Source organism: Cryptomeria japonica, chromosome 10 (genome assembly GCF_030272615.1).
Source record: "Cryptomeria japonica chromosome 10, Sugi_1.0, whole genome shotgun sequence".
Classification (NCBI taxonomy): domain Eukaryota; kingdom Viridiplantae; phylum Streptophyta; class Pinopsida; order Cupressales; family Cupressaceae; genus Cryptomeria; species Cryptomeria japonica.
Genome location: NC_081414.1, coordinates 421291201 through 421316686, shown reverse-complemented (window position 1 = coordinate 421316686; position 25486 = coordinate 421291201). Strand labels below are relative to the sequence as shown.

Sequence of the window (25486 nt, the reverse complement as noted above, 5' to 3'; positions counted from 1 at the left end):
CTAACCATCCATGAGGCTAATGTGATCTTGAAATCTACATATACTCATTGTTGATGAACCATCATCCTTTGGGTGTTCACCCAGCTTGACACACATCCAGCCAAACAACAAGCTTGGACCTTCCATGAGTCAAGTTAACCCTAATCCTAACAGGCTCAATTATAATCATCCCAAATTCCTAATTTGTAGCAGTCTTATGATTGTGATCATGTTCTCAACATAGTCTCTAGGTAAGTGAATAACTTATATAATATCAGAGAAGAGGCTTAGATTTACTGCAAATTGCATGGCATAGGCTACAGCCATGAGTGATCCCAACCTTGGAATTGAATTTATCTACATTGTCCTAGATATTTGTATTGGAGAAAAGTAAGATGCTTATAGTATAGAACTCCAGTGTGTGCCAAAACTAGATCACAGAAAATCTGTAAATCACTTCAACAGAATAAATTGCGAAAATAAACGCTCAGTTGATCCATAGAGCAGGTTCTTTTCTATCTAAGCAGTTTTAGATTGTAATTGGATGTATTTATGTATTTATGTATTTTGGCCACTTGTGAACATATATTATTTCTCTTTCACTCTTGCAATCTTCTTTTCAATCAGAAAATACTAAAAACACAAGGATAATATTCCAATAAGACTCTATTACAACAAAAGAGACCAAAATATGTCTAACCTCTACTTTTATCCATTCTCCATGACAAAGTATACACCATTGGAACTCATTATAATTTGTAATACCATGTACACTGAGTAAATTATATGCTATAAGCCTCAATACAGACCACCATTTACATTACATCCATTTTTATAGAGGGCATTTGTGCGAATGGCATGCAAAACCTAGACAAAAATCACGTACTACTTAGTGACCACCATTAGACACATATAACCACAGCATTATTCATTTAAAATGTGCTTTTTTGACACCAACATCTTATACCCTCAATTCATCCTTCAATCATTACCTTAAATGGGCAGATTAGGGTTATGCAATAGTTTCCAGAGTAAGTTTTTAACACAAAAGACATGTTTTGCCTTCAGAATGAAACATAATTCAAACATAACAGGATTAAGTATAAAAAACGGAAAATATGTAGTACTATTTCATTATTACATTGATTAAAATACCCCTTCAAAATAAAAAATAAAGTGAAAGACGCATTTCTAAGTTTCTAGGATAAGTGTGATGCATGATTTGAGCATTACTACGTGCACACAGAAATAGCATGTATGAAGGGAGAGATAGAAAATCTTTCAAAAAATTCATTGCAAAATACTCTCAGCATTAAAGATGCACCCTGAACAAGATCATTTCAAGATTTTCAAGCATATTCAAGGGTTCAATGTGACTATTGCAACTTCAGCCAACACACAAGATGAGACTCTACCATCACGGAGCGGCTTTTCGCAGATGACCGGTCCCCATTAAAACCAGCATTTTCGTTTCTGAGAAATGAAGAACTGGCACATTTGAAATATTTAATTTCCAGGCAAGCAAAAATATGAGATAAGTGGTGTAGTATCTATTGGAAATAAGACAGGATGACCACATAGCACAGATCTATATACAATATTCCTATTTAGAAGGGCAATACCCGTGTTATTCTCCCTAACACAAATCTTTCTTCCTACAATACCCTTTCTTATCTCTTATAAAAGAGGATTACAGATCTATCAAGATAATTCGATGGTATAATCCACATTCAAAATGTGGACAAAAATCACCATTCTAGATATGGTAAATTATGTAGATCCAGATAAATCTACAAATTCCATAGTAAATCTATTCTAGTTTACTCTCTTTTCCTTTTTGCAATATATATATATATATATATTGGATTGCGATTGACGAGGCTCGAACCTGCAGATGTGTCATACTAATATGGTAGAACTGCATCCTTCATGTTGAAAGCATCATATAAATGGCATGCTATAGAGAGGAATAAGACACTTTTGTAACACTTCATAATGAAATATTGTGTAAAACAGCACTTCAAAATAAACTGTTAACATGAGAGATGAATATCTTACATGAGTAAGACAAAATTCATACATGTCATTCTTAAGTGGGCACAGAAATAGCATATCATAAGGAGGAAAAGAAATCTTCTATGCTATTTCAGTATATAATAGCCTGAAATAAACCCTTCTAAGGTTTTGGGATCAACAACCATTGTAAAGCACATAACCAAAGTTCAGGAAAACTGCATACTTTCTACATTTTTCAATGAGACTAATTCGAAGTCACCTACATCTTACGATTATCATTGGATCTTTATAAACACTACATCATACTCATTTCTCAAGTAGTTGAATCATCCTCTTTAACACCAGATCGTACGTCTGAAATAATCATAATGTATCTTCCAATCACAATACAGGTACAAAGAGAATATGCTGGTATGGTTTATCTGAGATGAATACACAATTGATCAGGCCATTTCTCAATTTCCTAACACTTGTTTTCAATCAGGTTATTACTCCTTTTTCCTTTGAGCACCATCTAAACTCTTTCTGGAATTCAAAGTGGTCATCTCAAAACTACACATTGAAATTTTTCCTTTCATAAGTGGACCATCTCAATACATCTAGGACACAATTCGGCTTTTAAACTAAAGCTCTCAAAAAAATAATGTTTACAAATGCTGCGATCATTCTTTTGCAACTGATTATTCTCTTTGCATGTGGATACAATAGTTGGCATCAACCGTACCAGAAAAATATGTATCATTTATAAATATAAATAATTTTCACTTCATGGTTGGGTGTATGTAGAGTAGTGATACTGGAAAGGTACGGCATCCCATACATTATAGATGAGAAAGGTACCAATACATAAAAAACTATTTGTGTAAAAGACAACAAACTATGTAGAATGTCCAAACAGAAATTCTCAGACAAGGCTTCCAATTTCGAGTGTAAAGATGAGTGATAAATGTGACATGATAAGCGTTTTCCTCTCTCTGTGAACTGTTTTTCTTTTTGCGTTTTTGTCTGTTTGAACATTTCCATTTTCATTTCTTTTTTGGCATGATATAAATCTCAAATTTTGTATTCACCATATACAATTGTTTGCTGACCACACTCAACCATATCCAAATACGGATGCATGCATGGGCTGTATCTGGGGCATATAGAGTACATGGACAGGACAACATGCATCCATATATATTTCTTTTATTCTTTTCAGTTTCTGGTCTGACTCTCCTAACCCACCCCCATGCTGCATTTAATGGCAGGAAGTGACAAAAGGAATTTGTAAAGAAATCTCTCTCTATGTTCTTGTATTTTCATTATGTCAAGCCATTTGATGAAAAGTTTACTGCTAATAATGTGATTACCTTTTTTAGATAAACTCACTGAGTGCTTTTCCAGCTCATTTTTTTTTGCTTCATCCAAGTATCTCTCAAAATTGGTATGAGAGTAAGATGATCTTGCTATGTTACCTTTCCCATTCTTCTGTGCAAGCCATATTTTTAGTCTATGGTTTCATTATACTGAATGGTATTTGTTTAAGAGATGTTACAAGATTTTTCATCTTGTAGAATCAATCACTATTTACCCCCATGGAAAGTCTTTTGTAAAATCCGTGGATAATGCCTTATACTGTGAGTTGTGTAATATGTTAAGATGACCATGTCTATAAATTGTAATTTTTTTCATAGGTATTAGCTCTCAGATGTTAAACTTCATATTACTTCTTCTATCAGCTTTATAACCGCTCTGTCCCATTTCTCAACATATCCTTATTAATATTTATTGCACATAAGCAAGGATAAATTTCTAAGAAAAAATATTAGAGAACCAATCTGTAAAGAGGGTTATAAAACCCAAAGAATTGGAGGGGAAACTCCTAATAAAACATAATTCATATGGTTAGATAACAGCCATATTTCCTACTAAGCAAAAATATGGTTGAGTTCTGCAGAAAACCCTAATGGATGCGGTGATGTTTAGCTTCCATAATAATTATGTCAAATAAGGCAAGAGGCAGTAAATCTGGGCACTTAAAGATAAGGACATGTGCCAAAACAGGAAAAATCAATTTGGCCCATTATCCAATGATAACCCATCTTGTTGACCAAGCAGTGTGAAAGTAAACTAGACATACCATTGGAAGCTTGTCAGGTAAATATTTGCACCAACTGGCATGGCATTGATGCCATGCAACCAGCCATGTTGATCTATGGTTATACAGTACTGTACTGCAAAAACATAATCAAATCGAGATCGCTCAAACTTCCCCACCATTTAGAGTTTAATGGGCAAGTTTGCATATGCTGTCACTGTGATTAAGATGGATCTAAACTGAAGAAGATAAAAAGCTGAAAGATAATGAACAAGGGTTTCTGGGAGAAATAATAACTGCTTGAGAACTTGAGTCAATAGAACATGAAACAAAGGACAAACTCAACAATAGTCTGCCAATAGAGTACAATAACAATAGATGATAAAAAGGTCTTATACCTCCAGAAAGGCAGAAGCAGAGACACCACAATGGACTAAGGCTAATATGTTGCAACAACCAAATACTGAGGGCCATAATTACCAGGTCCAAAAAAGTCAATTCTTTCAGGAAGCCAAAAAACTTTCTCAAAAAGCCGAAAACTTGGTCAAATTTATATAGGAATTGAAAAATCCAGACCAATCGGATAATTCCATCTGGTCTAAAAAATCTGGTCCAGATGGGTCTAGCCACTATGCCAAGGACCCACAACAAGTAAAAAGCTACAACTAAAGGAACCAATGTACTGAGAAAGTAAACATTATCATATTGCTGATGATGAAGTATAATATGAATATCAACATTTGAAGCAAGATAGAAGAGATAGAAAGATTGATATTCTAAAAGCTTATGTTCAAGAATTTAGGAAATAATATAGAGCTTTTGCCAAAAGAGTTTGACCTCATAATTGGCAAAGCTTCAGACTTGAAAGATGAGCATAGTGAAAAAATACTGCACAAAGTGTAGTAGAAAAAATAAACAACATTTGAAAAGTTACAGACTTAATTTATAATAGACTCGGAATACAGAAAAGATGATTAAAATGCAACCAACTGTTTTAATAAACATTTTTACGACTGCACATAAACAGTAAAATAAACCCATTGGTACATGGCAGAAGAAAACTAATGAAATTGGTAAAATTTTGCAGATACCTACCTCAAATTAAAAGTTAGGGAGTTCTGGACGCAAAATATAGGCATGCTACCAGATCTCTAATAAAAAGTAAAAACCAATTTAGGGTAGTTAAAAGCTCCTGGAATAGCAAAGCACCATCTGGACTTACTGAAGGGTGCCCAAATAGAGAAATGATATAAAATAAATCCAACTACTCTAAACTTATTTTAAGTAATGACAACATGGTGCTCCATGGTCATTGATGACTTATAAATGATGAAGCAAGAAAAAATCTGACATCTGAATGCACGATGGAACTCAAAGAGGCAAGAGGCATCGGTGATTGTGATTTAATGTTTAACATCTGGATGTTCTTTAATTTAGCAAACCTGTATTAAAAATAAGATTTAAACACAGGCATCTCCAGTTGGATTTGTATCAAAATTTAATTCACGGCATGAACATGTTAAAAAGCATTGGATGACTATATAGACTCAGAAAACACTTAAGACATTAACAAGATTCAAAATCCATAAGCCACCATAGTTAACCATAAAGAACATCAAAGTTAAAATTTTCAAACTGACAAAGTTGTGATTCACCCGTTGTATGGAAATGAATGAAATTCAGCAACACCCTGAATTAACAAGGCTATTGTATACTATCCTCAATCTCGAGCTCTGAAGCACATAGTAGATATTAAAAAAGCATTGATGGTGATGGATTAACGAATGATTAGTTCTCGCTCAACCTTATAAGCTTGTAGTAATCTTTCAGTTAGTTTATGCTAGCCATTATACACTAGAATTTATTCTGAAAATGATTCAGTCGAGTGCTAAGGTGGAGCACGAGTGGGATAAACCATACCAAAATTAACAGCAAAGCATTGTTGAGATGATGTCATATACTTTGAAATTTAAGTTTCCAAGAACACATATTATATTGTAGCCAAAGTTCTCCAAACAGTTGAGAGACATTGAAAGCCATTTTTTCTATATCTATAGATATGATCAGCCCAGGGTTACCAGGAGACGCATCTCCAGACCCGTGGGATGCATCTTGGGTACCGGAACGCATCTCCAGTCCCGTGGGATTCATCTTGGGTACCGGAACGCATCTCCAGTACCAAACGTTTCTGGAGTCACTGTGAAACTTCTGGGCACTCTACGTGAAGTCTCCTGCTGTCTCCTTTCACCTCCCACTGCAACTGAGGCGTCTCCCAACAGGAAAGGAGAAAATTTAATAAAAAAATTGCTAAAACATGTGCTAAAAACCCTAAAACGTAAAAAAAAATACATAAAATAAAATGCGGGGGAGGCAATCAAGTGGCTTCGTATTTACAGCTCGATTTGTAAGTTTTTTAATAAATAATCTTAAATTTATAGTCTACTTAGCTTAAATTAAGGACCTTCATATCAAACAGCTGTAGCTTAATAAACAACTTGAATTATTTATTAAGAATCATTTAAAATCACTACTATAGGTTTGAAAGTTTGATGTGTATGATAATTTAAAAACACTATATTATATATAGTGGGTTGTTAATTATAAACTATGTTTATACATATTTAAAAATAATAATAACACACAAGTTTATAATTTATTTGAGATAGGTAACATTATTTGACAGCAAATCTATCTAATATTCAAATCTAATCATTTAAAATACTCATATTTAACATATTTTAATTACTTATTAACTTATTTTCAAAGGTCTGTGTCATGATATTTTCTGGAAATTATTAGCATCTCCAAGTACCCCACCCCCCGCCGTCTCCTATTTTTTTTAAATTAGCCATACCAGTACCGGTACCAGTTTCCGGAGTCTACAAGTACTTCCATCTCCTGGTAATTATGGATCAGCCATTGTAATCAATTAGACAAAGATCCAAACTATTACCACTACTGAGTCAGCATATCTACATCGATAAAAAGTCTGCTTAGTTTCTAAGCAACAGACAGCAAAAATGTTTTTCCTGGGAATCAAAACATACAGAAAAGGGTGCAACATGCACATTAGTTTATAGGCTATTGCCATCTTGATTGCCTTCACAAGAGCCAAACCCTTCTGCAGCCAATGGTTAACATTATTCAAATGAATTTAAAAAGTAGGTTGATCCTATGAACGGGCACAATTAATTTTGCTTCTATACCGCAGTCAAAACTGAAGATTTTTTTTATTGTTATTTATGAACAACGTGGAAATACAATTTGCCAGAATGGAGAAGGGCTCCCACATAAAAGTGTCATCCAATTAAATGTTTGAAGGGATGACCCCCTCTTCCTGTACTCAAGGAGAAACAGAATAAGGGAATCAGAAATATCTAACATGTTTCAAATTATCGAAAACACTGCTCCTGAACTACAGTTTCTCATTTGGAAGTGACAAACTAAATCAAGAAAGATGAAGGAAACAAACCCAAGTGAAAAATCAGCATTTGGTTATATTATCTACGCTAGGAAATAATCCCACAATTATCTACATAATGTGTTTCCTTTATCATATAGACGCATATAATTTATAAATACATTATATAATATAATTTATAAATCTCCATAAGACACAATAAAGTTTCAAAATTGAGTAAAATTCCACACCCAACTCACTGGGTGCCCTAGCCAGGTTCAAGCCCTGGGAAAATTGATGAAAAAGATACCCCTTAGGAGTGTTATGTAAGCCAAAGGTTATCAAACAAAGCGCAATTTGCAAAATCATTAATATTTGGCTTAGATGGCACTTCCTATATAATTTTTAATACAAATATTATATAATATATTTTTGTATTCAATATGCTTGTATATCAATGTGTAGCACGTCGTACATAAATATACGTAGGCCAATCCACAAATCCTAAATACTAGACAATTATGTGGTTGAGGAGGTTTGTTGCACCTGCAGATATGCTTCATGTAACTTTGGTCTAAAACATATAATTGTCTTGTCAACTGCTAAGACCAATCAGGGCATTATGCATGAAGATAAATGCTTTGAAAACTGAACAGACAAGAGAAAACGTTGTATGAAATATGTAAGAGAATGATATCAAAAATCAGAAGGAAAAAAATCAGTGCAAGGAACACGACATGACAGCATATGGCAAATAAGTTAATAACTCTACCTTGAAAACAAGTCATGCTCGTTTGCATGCAGTTGAGAATAAAACACATTTATGCAAGCAATTTGATGCAAAAATAAATAAGCACTTCCATCAGCACAAAGTCTGATCAAGTGAATAGCTCTTAAGTTTGTAAATTGTGCCATGTGATGGAGAGTAAAAAGAACAAAAAGAAAAACCCACAGGCATTTCACCTGCCAATGCCTTCAGTATGTTTCTGAATTCCCCATAATTTACTCAGCATTCACTTTACAATAAAACTGAATTTTCTAGAAAGAACTTGAAAAATGTGCTCTGCACATGACCTTCCTAAAACTGCAATAGGAATATTTTGGCCAGAGCTAGAGCAATCTTTGTACACGCTTCATTGATTTTTAAGATGACAACCATATTCAAAACTCATATTGACTTTGTATACTATTGATTATTCCTTTAAAATCTGATTGCATATCCACCAAATATTGTGGGCATCTTGTGAATTGATTGGGAAATCTACTTTCGACATGACTCTCAGCACTGACATAAATTTATTTTGATTCATGTATAATCTATTTGACCTCTGTACAACTACAACATCCATATCATTTTCAGGTTTTTCAAACTGCTCGTGTCTTCTACTTTCCTCTTTGTATGTACCGTAAACAATCAAAAGTTACTCATGGATGCTGAGGTGTTGAACTTTCAAGACATGGTTAATGACCAAAGTAAAGTAATACTAATCAATATAATGAGATCGATTATATGTGATTGGTATATAGTAACTTCAAAGAATCGAGTAAGGAACATCAGAAACTAGTTTCACTGATTATCTATACAGACTGTGCCATGCCCATAGAAGTAAATTACTTCCTTCACTCCATTCCTTTGAGTCTATGGGATGTCAAAACTGTGGCTTTTCAATGGTTAAAATGACTAGCAATTTGTTTTCACCAAACAACATGCAATATACAAAATTATAATGCAAACGACATTAGCATTTGCAAAGCTATAAAACGGCTGGTGATATATGCAACTGTAGAGCACTGAAAAAATAAACTCTCCAACTCTTGTCAAAAAGGTAAATTATTCAAAGGTTTCCCATTACTCCTGAAACAGTTAGGTGCAGTGAAATGTAAAAAGTTTTTCTAAGTCAAAAAGATGTCAGTTCTATGTATATTCCAGATCCATCCACAACTGCAGATAAGAATTATTTATCATACAAAGAAAACTCAAATGTTTGTTATACATATCTCCATACTTCCCTATATTTTAAAGATGCTACGCAAAGATTTGAGATCGTAAAATGTTATTAAGTAAACATTAGAAGCATCACGCGCCAAATCATCTGTATCAAATTCTATCGTGTTGAATACGTTACCTGAAAGTGAGAACTATTGAGGCAACGCCCGATTTGCCGAAACAAAGGTACCATACACCTCTGAAATTCAGCTGCTTGGGTAGCTTCTAGGACTTCCTCTAATTCTCCTAAAAACATCACCTCCTTCTGGCTGTTTGTAATAGGCCAGTACTTGAGTAATCCCCTGATGACGGTATCTGCTAATTTAAAGTCTTTCTCTACAAACTGGGTGATACAGTAAGATAGCTGCTGGTGGTACATAGAGACACACTTGGGTTTATGGAGAGGAATGAGTGCCCTCACAAGAAAGAGCTTATGCTCTTCCTTCAATGGCAATGCGAAGCCATTGATAATACTGCCTAAAATCTCCAGCAACTCTGCTATTCCATTATGCCTTTCCGTCTCAAATATAAACCTATAAAAGATGTTATTAATGGCTTTCCTGATGAACGGTCTGTGCACCATAAACTTCCCATATATTCGGTGCAGGATGGTCTTAAGGTATTCCCTTTCTCGGGGATCCTCGGAATCGAAGAGATCCAACAGTCTGAGAACAAAAGAATGATCGATGTATCTCTTGGCCAGCTTGGCATCTGTATCAGTGGAAGCCACAAATCTTAATAGGAATTCATAGACAATCTGCAAGTGGGGCCATGCAGGCTCCATGGTGGGCTCTTCCTCTTCTGGATCAAAGCCCTCCATGCCTGAGTTTTCATGGGAGGAAGGGGGTGGGCTTCTGAACAAATTAACAGTCACCATCTTGCTGATTTCCTCCATCATCGGCTCAGTGAACTTAGCACTGCCAGATGTTATGTAATCCACCAGTTCCAGAAGCGTCTGCCGTTTGATGTCCTTTTCTCTAATATTCTTATTAGGGTCGCTGAAATCAAAAACAACACAGCAATGATTTAACTTACTGATAAAAAGGTTCTGTCTTTCCGAAGTGGGTACATCTCTGAAGGATGCCAGGGCCTCATAGGTAGTTCCATTTGCTGGGTAAATTGTTGACGCCATCTTCTTGCCTGCATTGGGCCATGATGCAACACTGCTACTGTTATTGTTGTTGCCGCTGCTGCTGCTGCCATTGGCGTTACTGTAAGCTGACAAAGACCCGCTTCTTCCCGGTAATGAGGGCGCTGGAGCGCCAATATTTGCCACACCCACATCGTAATTATTGTTGGTATGAGAGTTGATGCTGCTGTTGTTGTTATCTGATTTGGAAGGCTTTCTGGGAAGCCTGCCCAGTATCTGTTTGATCATTTCTAATCCTTAAACTGATTACCCACTCTCACTTACTGGTACAGAAAAATGGACTCAAAGCATGAGATCCGATAAATCCAGACTTTTAGAAACTATTGATAGCATTCCTGCAGTGACATTGGAGGCCATTGTTTGTACCCTCGTCCATCAATTCATCTCCTCTAACGTCATCCAATGCGGTGGTGACTGGTGACTGGTGACCGATGACCCCTCTGCTTTACAAGGTCAATCCTAGTTAATCCTCCAGAACTTTTTTATGAAATCACAATATCTTGCTATTTCTCATGCAATTTCAGCAATACCACCACCAAACACCCAACACCTACATGATGGGCAGAGAAATAAATGGCAGAGGTCTACCAGACCTGACCCGTAAATACCCAAATGAAAAAAAGAGAAAATAACAGTTCGTACATACACCGAAGTGTTTTGCTTTCCTTGTACTTTATGAAGCCCATCTCCTAAATTGCACTCACCAACAGTAATTATTAATAATAATCATTTAATTTGTTTTTTTATTGCTTGTCACTTTGCTATCATCCATTATTTTTTAAACAACGCTCTCATCCACATTAATTGAACAATTCCTGCTCTGCAGTTATCGTATCTATCTCTATCTCACATTTACTGCACACATTTTTAGGGCAATGGGTGAAATGTGAAATGTGAAATGTGAATGGTTCCTGGGCTCTCTTCACAGGCTCTCTTAAATTGATACAGCAGATGATAAGTTAGTCAAACTCAACTTGTTCCCAACATTTGTTCTCCCTTCGTAACCAAATAAATTGGTTTTCATGATTTTAATCAAATAAATTGTTTTTGCTATGAGTAATTCACTTTAATTGCAAAGGACAGGCCCATACACAATACTTCAGCAGAGCACAAGACACTAAACTCATGGCCCCATGTAGCTGCTGGGTCCTTATTTTTAAAGGAACATATAATTTTATGGAAAAACTTGAAGGTATCGAAGAATACAGGATTTTCTATTAAAAGAGTGAACTAATTACAATTGAGGAATTAGAATTTTAGCTGCAGTAAATAAGGGAATTAACTAAAAATGTATTACATGTTTTATTTATTTATTTTTTAACTTATTTTAAAAAATATTTCATGTGGATATACATTTATATGAGTTGAATTGAATTGAATTGAATGAATTGAATAATATTTAGGAGACACTAGGTTTAAGGGACAAGAGATCTCGCATTAATCCCCTTTCATGTTTCTTTCTATGTAGACTTTTCTATTATGCATCTTGATTAAGAAACTTGCAATAGTGTGAAGTCTAATCTCCTCAAAAATCTCATTCAAACTATCTAAATTATTTTTCAAATTAAAAAAATTGTCAAATGAATGTATGAAATTATTCTTGTAAAAGTTCAAATAAATAAAATCACGCTACATATATGTAGACCAACTAGCATATCTATGTTCGAAGGAATGTAAATCACAAAAGATATAATATTTCTTCATTATTCCATTTTTTAAAATATTGTATTATTATATTGTAAATTAAATCATTATTAGCTCTTGTCATATGCATAGAACTATTGGCAAGGGTTGTTCTTTAACTAGTTACTAATAAAAAACAAATTAACAAATCAAAATTTTTATAAAAAAACTATTAATCTTTATTAAAGTATATCTAGATGCAAATTTTTTAATTAAAAATATTGAGAAAATTAATTATCTTCAATTTAATTAGTTCGCGATATGGAGAACTTTCTATTTTGAATCTTTTTTAAAGATTGCAATAGTTAAAAATGTTGGCCCAAATGGTTAAATTGAATAATTTCCAATTTTAATCAAGAAAAATGATTGAGTTTTAATTCTTTGGAAAATATTAATGAATTTTTTCACTTATTTTAATATTTAAATACTTATATTTTTGTAATATTTCATAGTAAATTATTTTTTCATGGTTTTCTAGATATCATTTTTTATTAGGTAAATGGAAGAATATTGTATAGAAATTGAACTGAGTGATAGACTTATAAAGCACTAAGAGGGGGGTGAATCAGTGACAGCAAAAACAATACTACTTTAAACACTGACTGGTTGAGATACTTAACAAGTTTACTAAACACTATGCATGCAATTCAAAATGATATTAAAGCATCCACAATAAGTAAAACATCCACCATAACACAAGTGTTTATACGTGGAAAACCCAAATGGGAAAAACCACAGTGAGATGGGACTCACAAGTTAACTATTTGCAGTAATAGATAACCGATCGGTTAAGGTCTACAAAAGTTCTCTGCTAGGAGCGAATCCTGTTAAAGATCCCAAAGCTCTGTTAGGAGCTATACCCTGTTAAAGGTAGTACCCTGTTAGGAGTAACCTCAGTAGAGGATTTCTGAATCCAAACTAATGGATCACCTTGTTAAAGGATTTGTACAATGAAGCTTATTAGAGTTTGCCCGGTTAGGGGATTTGGTTGTTGTAGTGATTAGAAAACAACAGGTGGTGTGATCTAGAAGTAGCACAACTTGCTTGAATAGATCCTTTTCTGCTCAATCAAAACTGCATCACCAACATATCTTGCAATGCCTTCAACAACTTAACACTTCTATCTTCGCATACATCATATCTACAAAATAGTTCATCATAATGTCATTATATAGACATTAGATTTTATGTCGACTTAGAAATCATATCACAATTTCCTAGGTGCAATGTATCTGGACAATCTAACATAACTCATCACAAATTACCGCCAAAATTTGTCGGTTAGGAGTAACTCATCACGACTGGTGATAACTCATCACACAAACAATGAATACCGGTTGGAATACCGATACCGGTTAGGAGTTAACCACTATCAATACATAAACCGATTGTCCTTTGTCGCTTCTTTGATGGTCTCCACTAAATCTCCAAGTTGATGTCAAGCCATTCCTGCATATACCGATTGTCAACATGTACCAGTTTGACACTCTCTAAACCATCATAAACTAAACTTCCAATACCAGTTGCAATACAAGTAACTTAGAAGCAATACTGGTTTGTCTAAGATTACAATGACAATGTGAACATATGTGTTTGTACATGTTCCATCAATGACAACACATGAAGTCATACATTACAATCATCATCAAGCCAATAATCTCCCCCTTTGGCATTGATGGCAACACTTAGAAAATTTTACAACTTTACAACTAAGTGTGCTTACAAAAATTGTACAAAAACATATTTCAACTCCCCCTTAACAACACATACAAAATTTTCACAACACACATACATATTTCTACTCCCCCTTGGACAATAATGCCAAATTGAAAAGTAAAATATATATATAGCAAAATTTGTATCAAAAGTTTACATATACAAAAACTTAGAAGTCTGTACTAAGGAGTGTTCACTTCAATTTTCAAGAAAATATTACTGAAAGTGAGCTTCATTTGAGAAAAATCATTTTCCCATGTTTCCAGTAAGGTTTCAGTATTCTCTATGGTTGTCATAACCTGTGCAGAAAATTCTTCCATTGCATCAAATGTACTCATCTCTAGAGTAGCTAAAACCGCTTATGCATTCTTATAAGCTTGTTGCAAGATGTCCACCTTAGGTCTCAATAATTTATTTAACTCCTTCAGGGATCGAAGTCTCTTTGCCTGTTCAAAATCATACAGATCTAACCGATTTTGCAAATCATCCACTGATTTGCCAAAGGCTAAGACAGAATCCTGTAACGGTATGTAGGCATTACATATCTTTTCTAGTTCCAATTCTGTCTCTTGTCACCTCTTAACTAAATCGATAGAAAAAAATGAAATATTGGATGTGTATGCTAGAATTTTGCCTCCTGTCTCAATAGCTTTTCTCAAAAGATCTTTATTCAAGGATAAAGCAATCTTCCTTGTATCAATATCTTTCATTATATGTTCTCCTATTTTCTTCATGTAGTTTTTCTTAGCCAAAGTCTGAGTTGCTTCCTCAAGGGACTTGAGTTGGTCAGAAGCATCAGCAACCAACTAGCCAAGTTTGCCAATAGGAATTGACAAGTTCCCTATAGCAGTCTCTGGTAGAAGACTTGACAAAATTTCTACAGCAGTTTGGATGGTTTCTGCTTCCTTCCTTTGTTCTTTAAGCCTCTTCTTCTGAGCTCTGGATTGCATCACAGTTGCAATCTCCAATAATTTTGATGCACTCATATTGTCAACATCTATAGGCCCTTTGATGCCTAATGAGTCATCATCATCATCATCATTTTGTTGCTTAACTAATGCCTTTTCTGGTTCAGTAGATTTCTCCTTCTCAGTTTTCTCTTGATCTTTCTCCTTTTACTATTCAGAGGACTTTTCTGCAAATCTTTCAACGGATTTCTCCTAGGTAGCTTGTGAAACCGGTGGCAGTTGTGTTTTCAATTGTTGATCTTTTATCGGTGGGGGTAGAATATCCACACTTGGTTGAGTTGCCAGTACTTCCACTGCTTTAACAAATGAATTAGTTGGTGGCTTCTTATCTGGTTCAATGATATTCCCAGACAAATCAATGGTATCTTGTACATCATCAACAAAAATTACCGGTTGGCAAGTAGTGTCATCCTTCTTTTTGCTATCTAATGAGTCTCAACTTCAACAGATTGCATATTTCCACTTATTAACCTTAATCTCCTTGACTTAAAAGGAATTTGTGTTTTGTTGTTATCAAGCAATGCAATTAACTCATCTTTAGACAAATCAGGAAAATATTGAATAAACACATTATCAATAATTTATTTTTCTTTCTTCACAGCTTTTTCCCATTTATTCAAAAGAATAGAATATAAAGTATCGGAAATATCTTTCTTAAGATCAAGAGGTAATCGATTGTAATGACACAAATGGTTGATTACCTATTGAACAATTTGTTTCTTTCGCTCTTCATCAAATGAATCAAAACATTCTTTAGCATTATCAAACCTATTCCTTCCTAATGTCTTTACCGTTATCTTAAAATCAGTCATAGGCTTGTAAGACAAAGCTTTAATGGGAATATTCTGAGAGGTAGCTTCAACTGGTTTGGCCTTCTTGCCAATTGCCTTCACTTTCTTTGGCTCCTCCTCAATGTCAGTGTCATTAGATTCTGCTTGAGGAATCAGTTGTCGGCCTCTCTTCTTTGTTGCAGTCTACTTCTTTATGTATACCTTTGGTGTTGGTTCCTTTTTAACTTGTACACTTTGTGTCACTCTCATACTTGTTGACACTGGGAGTTCTTACTCATCCTTCTTCTTTTTCCCTTTACCACTACTGGGTGGAGCACTACTGGTTCCAACTTTTGCAGTTTGCTCCTCAACAGTATCCAGTCTTTTCTTCTTCTTGTCCACTGGAGATGCCAACAGTTTATTGGCATAACCAATCAATAAGTCATAATTGACTTCATAGCTCATGTCTTCCATTTCATCTTCTCTGGGTTCAATAGCTTTCATCGGACAAAAATTAGTGGTGACTATGAAAATGATGTTCTTGGCAAAGTTTTTCACCGTGCATCTTCAGGTAGCCTAACCCTCATACTCATTTTCTTTTGAAATTAATTGAAGTACATGTTCATTGCAGTAGAGAAAGTGTTCTTAACAACCTTAATGTTGTTCTTGATCTGAGTAGTTACCGGTAGGTCTTTTTACCATTCTATATCACCAATTCCTGGTAGGAAATTCTGAAAGTAAAAGAATAAACCAATCAATAACTAACCAAATTTGAACTTCTAACTATTGTCCTTCTTAATTGATTGTAGATTCAACATCAATTGACTCCTTATGGCCTCACATAGGTCATAATCTATGTTCTCATCAATCATTCTATGGGTTGTATGCATTGTTGTAGATGACACACTATTCATTCTACTAGAATAGAATATCATGTAACCTATAACCATAGTAGCCAATTTAATCGTTGGGTCCTTAATGTTATTAATAGAAAATGCACGCCCATCAGAGGTAGACGAGGTTAAAGTGGTTACAGTCTCTTTAGAAATTCACCTCAGCTTGGGAACTTCACCGGTTGACCAAAAACCAATCACAGCATGGATAGCTTCCTTGGTTATAGCGTGTGTCCTTTCCAGATACATGTTTTTTCCATGAACATGACTTAGAATGATTCCGATGTGTTATTCTTCAAAATCCTCAAGAAAATAAGTTGCATAATGAAAATCCTTCTCATAAACCCTGATATACTCGGGTTGAATCTTTTTGCTCTTATCGCAAAGGGATTTCAATTGAGAATAAATTGATAGTGATCCTAAATCTTCGATTTTACAATCAATATAACTAGATAAATCACCTTTTGTGATAACACCTTCGGGAACTTGAAATAAAGCATTGTAAGACACTATTTGTTCTGATTCCACAACCTCCATAGGTTCTGATGTGATCATTAGCCTCTGTACTTGCTTAGATGATGAAGCCATTCAAACAAACTTGATTCAAAAAGGGATTTACAAAGAAATACCTTAATTCTCACGCATTACCTCGGTTACTAGTTGATTACTCAAATGCACACCAGTTCCACCTTCACTAATCTTTGAATCGGCTTCAATCACGTAGTTTACAACACAAATTCATCCACAACTAGCTAGCAAATCTCTCTTCGCTTTGCAAGTGCTCAAGAATTCTCTTTCAAATGCATTTAGGGTAAAAATAACATAATAAAACTTATTTTTATCCTTTTTACCTACTGCATTAATTGCTCGACCGCTAGGGTTACAAACCCTAATACACCGCTTGACGGTATATCCAATATTAATAGGTGTAAAACCGGTTGACAAACTTTCAAAAAACCGATTGACAAAGATATCAAGTTCTCTCACAGAATGACTAAAAAATGCAAGCTTTCTTACCACTCATCTTTCAAGGGGTCCGAAAGTAGATTTACCGCTATGCTCCCCTTAGCCCTGTAGAAAGGCTCAATTCACCGGTCTAGGATTCTCCACACTGGGTGAAGGATTGGGTTCTTTTGTAGGCATATCATCACTCTTCTTTTTCCAGATTCGATTCATCTCTTCTCTGGTTTCCTCAACATTTACCTTTTGCTTAACCTTCTGGCCTACAGGATGATTAACCGGTTTGTTCTTTCTGGTTTTACAGAACTTTGCCACGTGTCCCAATTTGTGACAATGATAACAAGTCATTCCAGATGATCTCCAAGGTCCCGCATTGCCTCTTCCAGTTCTCCTTCTGCAATTCAAAGCCACATGACCATAATTGTTACAAATGGTGCAAATGACATTAGTTACCTTTTCCATCTCAAATGGACTAAACCAGTTGACATAGGGTTTATGCCAGTTCAAGTTACCCCGGTTGTCATAGGTTCTCCTCTAGTTACCATTAGGTCTTGGATTCATGTGAGGTACTAGATTATTGTCTCCATATCTGCATTCAACTGATCTATGTCCATACATGTTGCATGTAAAACTATGACTTTCAAATCTCTTAGATACATACCTGACATTTGCATTGTAGCCTGTATTCTCATTGGGTTTGTTTCTACACACATTTGCAGTATGTCCAGGTTTATGACAGACAAAGCGAACAGGTTTAAAAACTTTCTTACTGGTAGGCTTGTTAGCCTTAGGAGCAGTTTTTTCCTTGTGAATGTTGCTCTTTATATCGGAAGACTCTTGTTTATCATATGTGTTAAAGCCTAGTCCAGATGTATCACCTTTCATCCTCTGAGATTGGATCTACCCATCCAGCATAGAAGAACTTTTATTGAACTTTTCCAGCTTTCCATTAGCCTCAATGAGTTCTCTAATGAATAATGATGAACAGTAAATACTCAACAGATACTAAGAGGGGGGGGGGGTGTGAATTGGTATGGACAAAAACTTCTTCAACAACTTAAACTGCAAAGACTGCACTAACTGGTAAACAACATCACCGATCTAAATCAAGGCACTACCAGTAAAACACAGTATGACTGTAAAAGACATAAACCGATAACACTTAGATCTTCACAAAACCTAATATCTCATTTCCACTTCACCCACATGCTTAAACAAGTAATACATCATGAATATAATGACCACTGGATCAGCTTGCATTACCACTTAAAAGAAAACACTAAAACATCACATGAAAAAGCATCGCGCATAACACACTGATTTTTCACGTGGAAACCCAACCAGGAAAAACCACGATGGGGATGAATACCCACAAGTTGTTCTTGAACTCTTCTGAAGTTCGCTCTGTTAGGATCCTAGTCCAGTTAAAGACTTTACAACAAGTTCTGCTAGGAACCGATCCTACTAGGGATCGCCTGGTTAAGGAATGGCTAAATACCCGGTTAAAGGTTAAAACCCTGCTAAAGGTTACCTCGCAAGAGGATTTGAAGAACTCAATGATTTTGAGTCACCCTGTTAAAGGATTTACAAAAAGCCTGTTAAAGCTACCCGGTAAAGGGATTTTCCATCTGTTGAAATGGTTAGAAGTCAACAAGTAATACACTGATCTAATAAGAACATTTAATGCCAAGGCAGATCCACTTCAGTTCCTTTACATCTTTAATTACACTCTGCAGGTATCTACTCACTTCTCTAGTCTGGCAAGAATCACCTCACATACAATCATTTGCCAACAACTTCAAATAAAATCATCATCGACCTTATAGACAATAATTAGGTCGATAGCCAAAACTTAAAACCCTAAGCATCTAGGTTAACAATACAGTCGGTCCAATCCTGACCGTTCAAACACATTGCATAGAGTAAAACAGTCTTGAACAAATCTCAAGTCGTTCTCCATCGTTCGTTCTTCACCGCTTCTGGAAGTTGATAACCCATCACGCGCTCTCCACTGTTTACTAAGATTTTGCTCATTCCCGAGGTGGATAGGATCAATCTTCTTCATGCAAGATCATCAAGGATATTCTTCACACGCACAAGGCTGACATGGCAATGCGATCTAATCTTCATTAAAATGCTAACTCATCACAGGATGTCGTCGGTTGAATCACACAGACTTAGAATGCATCAACTAGAAACCCTGAAGCTGAGACTACCAACCGGTAGTCATATCAAATGAAACCTCGATACAAACTTTGCATATACCGGTTCACACCAACATATCAGTTCACTTTGTCAATTCACTTACTTCAATATACCAGTTCATACTTCAGCATATTGATATCATCTTCAGTATACTAGTTCATACTTCAACATATTGACATCAATGACAACATACAATCCCATCATGTCATCAAACTCTACACATATGCCAACAATCTCCCCCTTTGGCATTGATGGCAATACACAAAGATATCTCTACATCTTCTTCCATATTATACGTCGTCAATGCTGCAGATATCTTCTCTGCTTCACATCTTCTCCCCCTTTGACAACAATGCCAAAGTGGAGGCACAAGCTTCCAAGTTCCACTGTGTTGCTCCCCCTGAGGAGTAGCATCCTTCAACACATCAATCCTGAAAAGATTTGACAATGCAATACCTAACTGATGTGGAGCACATACCTTTAGTTCACCTCTTGAAGGGGCAACACCTTCACCTCTTAAATAGGTAAATATAGCCTTCGATAGAGGCTTGGTGAATATATCTGCTAACTGCTCTTTACTGGAAACATGTTTCAATACAACCTCTTTGTTCTGAACTTTCTCCCTCAAGAAATGATACTTGAGCTCGAAGTGCTTGGTTCTAGCATGCAATACTGGATTCTTGAAAATATTAATTGCACTTGTGTTGTCACAAAATATACTCACTGGTTCAAATACAGGGACTTTGAAACCACTTAATACATGCTTCATCCAATTGTTTGAGTGTAGTTCATAAATGCTGCTACATATTCTGCTTTTGCTGCGGATGGAGAGATACAACTTTGCTTTTTGCTCATCCACGAGACTAGTCTACCACCAAGAAAGAATGCACCACCGATTGTGCTCTTTCGGTCGTCCACAATACTAGCCCAATCGACATCAGTAAACACTTTGAGATTGAAATCATTACTGTATGGATACCACAATCCATAATCTATAGTTCCCTTTAGATATCTAAGAATTTGCTTGACTGCTACCAAGTGAGATTCTCTTGGACTTTTCTAAAAACGTGCAGCAATGCCCACTACTTGTGCTATGTATGGTTTGTTGTGTACTACACAATGCAACTTACCAATCATTGAACGGTATTCCTTCTCATTCACCAACACTGAGTCATCTTCTTTTGACAATTTACAACCGATCATCATCGGTGTACCAACCAATTTGTTGTCTTCCATGCCAAAGGTCTTCTGCACCTCTTTGACATACTTGGACTGAATGATAAAGATACCATCTTTCATTTGTTGAATCTGTAGTCCAATGAAAAACTTAATCTCTCCGATTAGTGACATCTCGAATTCCTTCTTCATTTCATCTGCAAACGCATGGCTCATCTTGTCATCTCCACCAAAAATTATGTCATCAACAAACACTTTTCAGATCAAAATTCGATCTCCTTCTATCTTCAAATAGATATTGATATCTTCACTTGTTCTTTCAAATCCAATCTTCACAAGATGGGAGTGTAAACATTCATACCATGCTCTGGGTGCTTGCTTCAATCCATACAAGGCTTTATGTAGACTACACACCATATCACTGTCTTCTAATAGGGAAAACCCATCTGGTTGCTCTATATACACTTCCTCTTCAAGTATTCCATTCAGGAATGCAGATTTTACATCCATCTGATACACTTTGAATCCCTTGAAGGCTGCATATGCAAGAAGCATTCGAACTCCTTCCAATCTAGCTACTAGAGCAAAGGTTTCTCCATAGTCTTCTCCTTCTTCTTGAGCATATCCCTTACATACCAATCTTTCTTTGTTTCTTACCATTGTAACATCTTCATTCAGCTTGTTTCTAAAAACCCATTTGGTGCCAATAACATTTTTGTGCTTCGGTCTTGGTACCAAAGACCATGTACCATTCTTTTCTATCTAGTCAAGTTCCTCTTCCATAGCCTTAATCCAGTCTTCATCTTTGTGTGCCTCTTTAAATGTTTTGGGCTCAAATTTAGAAATCATGCAAGAATTCTCTCTGACCTTTCTTCTTGTAAGTATTCATGCATCCTTATCCCCTATGATCTACTTTGGATCATGATGCAACTTTACATACCTAGAAATGATCTTAACTTATTCCTCTTGCTTTTCCTCTTCATCCGTATCTTCATCTTCATCTACATCAGCATCTACTGGTGTAGGAGCACTGTTACCTGTACTAGGTTATTTTGCAACGTGTTCCTAGAAGGTTACATCTGGTTCATCTAACGCTCGCTCGATGTTGGTTTCCTCAGGTTTCTCAAAGGTTTCATCAACTCTAACATTGATACTTTCAACAATTCTCCGAGTCCTATTGTTAAAACACTTGAGAGCTTTGCTCTTGGTGGAATACCCTAGGAATATTCCCTCATCATATTTTGCATCAAACTTGCTCTGGTGTTCACTTCTTTTGATACAACACTTGCTACCAAACACTCTAAAGTAGCTTACTACTGGAGTTTTACCAGTCCAATACTTATAAGGAGTTTTATCCTTCCCTTTCTTGATGAGTACCTAGTTCATAGTGTAGACTGCAGTGCTCACTGCTTCTCTCTAAAAAGTGTGAGCAACTTTCCCTTGAATCAACATTGTTCTGGAAGCTTCAACTACAGTCTGGTTGTTTCTTTCTGCTAGGCCATTTTGTTGTGGAGTCCGAGGGGCAGACAGTTGCCTCTTAATGTCGTTCTCTTCACAGTACTTATTGAATTCTCCAGAAGTGAACTCACCTCCTTGGTCGGGTCTAAGGCATTTAATCCTCTTACCACTTTCCTTTTCAACCAGTGCTCTAAAGGCTTTAAACTTTCCAAAGCTTCAAACTTGTCTTTCAAGAATGTGACCCACATCATTCTTGAGCAATCATTAGTAAGAATCATAAAGTACCTATCTCCCTGAACACTCCTAGATTTCATAGGACCACACAAATCAGTATGCACAAGATCAAGTAAATTATCTGCTGTGAAATATTTACCTTTGAAGGTTGAGGAAGACATTTTCCCCAGTTGACATTCTCTGCACAAAGGATTCTCTAGTTTGTTCAGCACAGGCAATCCTCTAACTGCCTTGATCTTACTGGCCTTCACAATATTATCAAAATTTACATGGCAGAGTCTCCTATGCCATATCCAACTATCATCAAACTTAGCCATTAGACATTGACTGATATTTGTATTTAACTGAAATAAGTTACCTTTGGTCTGCATACCGGTAGCCATTAGTTCACCACTCTTTCCTTTTATTTTGCACACTCCATCTTTGAATTCCAGAGTGAGTCCTTTATCATTCAGTTGGGCAACACTCAAAAGGTTATGCTTGAGACCTTCTACCCAATACACATTATCAGCACTGCTTTTTCCATTTAGAGAGATGGACCCTTTGCCTTTTACCATACATGGTTCGTCATTACCAAATTGGACTACACCTCCATCATACTCTTCCAGAGACAGAAACTTACTCCGGTCACTAGTCATGTGGTGAGAACATCCACTATCAATAATCCAATCATTAGAATTATCAAAGCGGGAGACAAGAGCCTTCTTGTCTGACACATCTTCCTTAACGGCTACAAACACTATGTCTTCACTTTCTTCATCTTCTGATTCATCATCAATGACACCTTCATCAACTGCAACAATACAGTTTCTCCTATTTCCTCCTTTGAACTTTTTGAACTTCTCCGGTTTGTCCTTATTATCGCTATTGGGACAGTTTATAGCAATGTGCCCTATCCTGTTACAAGAAAAACATTTCAAAGGGAGCTCACCTCTATATTTTCCAGTTCCCTTAGGAAGTCTCTTGGCAAGAAGAACTTCAAAATCCATCAGGATCTCCTCATCATCCATATCTCTGCTTTGTATGGGTTCACAACTGGTACTAACCTCTTTTCCCTTTCTAGATAGTGCAGCAGATGCTCTAAAGGTTGATTCAGTCTTTTGAACACTGTCATCATAACTGTTTAACTCATATGCGGTCAACTTAGTACTGATGGAGTCAAGGGATACCTTTGTCTTGTCAATAGATCTCAACTCCTGAATAGCGGCAACCCTTATCGCATAGACCGGTAATAAGGTTCTCAAAACTTTGCTAACAACGGTGGAATCATCCATTGTACCTCCTGTACTCTTGATGTCTCCAACAACAGTTTTAATTCTTATCCCATATTGTTGAATGGTCTCTCCTTCAACCATCTGCATGTCTTCAAATTTTCCCCTAAGGCTCTCTTCCTTAGCTTGCTTCACATGCTCATCAACTGTTGGCCTCAATGGAAATCAATGCTATAGAATTAATTTTGGGCCCCATGAGTATTACAAATTTTAAGTACATTTCATCTGACAAAATACAAAGAGGGCTATTAAATTAATTTTAATTAATGCCAGTAACTAAATAAAGAAGTGTTTACCCTTTATACTCATTAATGATTTCCACCTTAGGCCTCTACTTTTCTTTAAGAATTTACTTTTTAAATTGAAATTATTTGCAATAGTAATTAATGCATACTTGTATTATTTTCTAAGATTCACCAAGATTTTCTACCAGAAAATTTTGTTGTAAAAAAATTCTCCAATAAATTTAATACTTTTCTTTTAAAAAATGAAAGATTCGCCGATAAAAATTATTTTTTTAACCAAAAATAAATAAAAAATCGCCAATATTTTATATCTTTCTTTGAGGGGGGGTTTCTTATAGTTAACACTACTGGGGAGGTCCCCTTCTCCCTACAACTGGACCCCCCTCTTGATATCACTATCGCTCCACATGCTCCTGGTACTACTTCTAGGACCCCACTGTCTGCAGGGCTTTCAGAAAAGATTGACAAGAATGGTGTTCCTTGTGGATTTTCATCTTCGGTACTGATGGAATCTGGTCAGAGGGATGAGGACAAATGTAAGGATAACCTTGAAGCTAGTAAGAAGAAACCTCCCTCTTCTAGACCAGAAAATGTTATTGGTCAGAAGAATGCAGAGGATGGCAAAAAGGATTCCAAATCCAGCTGGAAAGGTGCTCTACTTGGTTCCACTAATACGACCCTAAAAATGGCTTTGGCTAACTTTACCCAAACCGAGGAGGGAATGGAGATCAAGCTCCCTGATAGTCTCATGGATAAAATTGTTTCATCCCTTCACCCAGCCTTTTGTTGGATGTTTCATCTCCTTCAGACCATCTATTGACATGGTTAGGCGATGGGCTAAGGCAAGATGGAAGTTAAAGGGAAGTGTTGAGATCTCGGCTATGCTAGGAGGTCTCTTCCTTTTCAATTTTACTACAGAGGAGGACCTGATCTTCATCCTTTTTAGCTCTTGGGCCTATGAAAAGCATATTCTAACTCTTGCTAAATGGAAGCCTGGTTTCGACCCCTCAGCTGAACTCAACCATATGGCTCCTATTTGGGTTAGGCTTCCTGGCCTTCCGTTGGAATTTTGGGATGAACAGATCTTCCGCTGGATTGGAAACTCATTTGGCAGCTATGATACGGAGAATTCGGTCACCCTTACTAAATCCAAGTTAGTTTATGCTCGTTTGTGTTAATGTTGCTATTAACAAAGCGCTTCCCAACTTTGTATCCCTCAACTCAAGGTGGGGAAAATGGTCCCAGGCCATTGTCTATGAAAATGCTACTCTTTTTGTCAGTAATGTGCCAAGCAA

The 25486-nt window shown here is 36.0% G+C and overlaps 1 protein-coding gene across 1 annotated transcript in view; it reads right to left on the bottom strand.

The window, feature by feature from the left end:
* Positions 1-11566, bottom strand: part of LOC131034121 (serine/threonine protein phosphatase 2A 59 kDa regulatory subunit B' gamma isoform) — a 40949-nt gene extending 29383 nt beyond the window's left edge. The window contains exon 1 of the mRNA XM_057965511.2: positions 9602-11566. Within this exon, the coding sequence (XP_057821494.1) occupies positions 9602-10840 (1239 nt within the window). The 5' untranslated portion in view covers positions 10841-11566. The remainder of the gene's footprint in view (positions 1-9601) is intronic.
* Positions 11567-25486: the final 13920 nt, after the last annotated feature.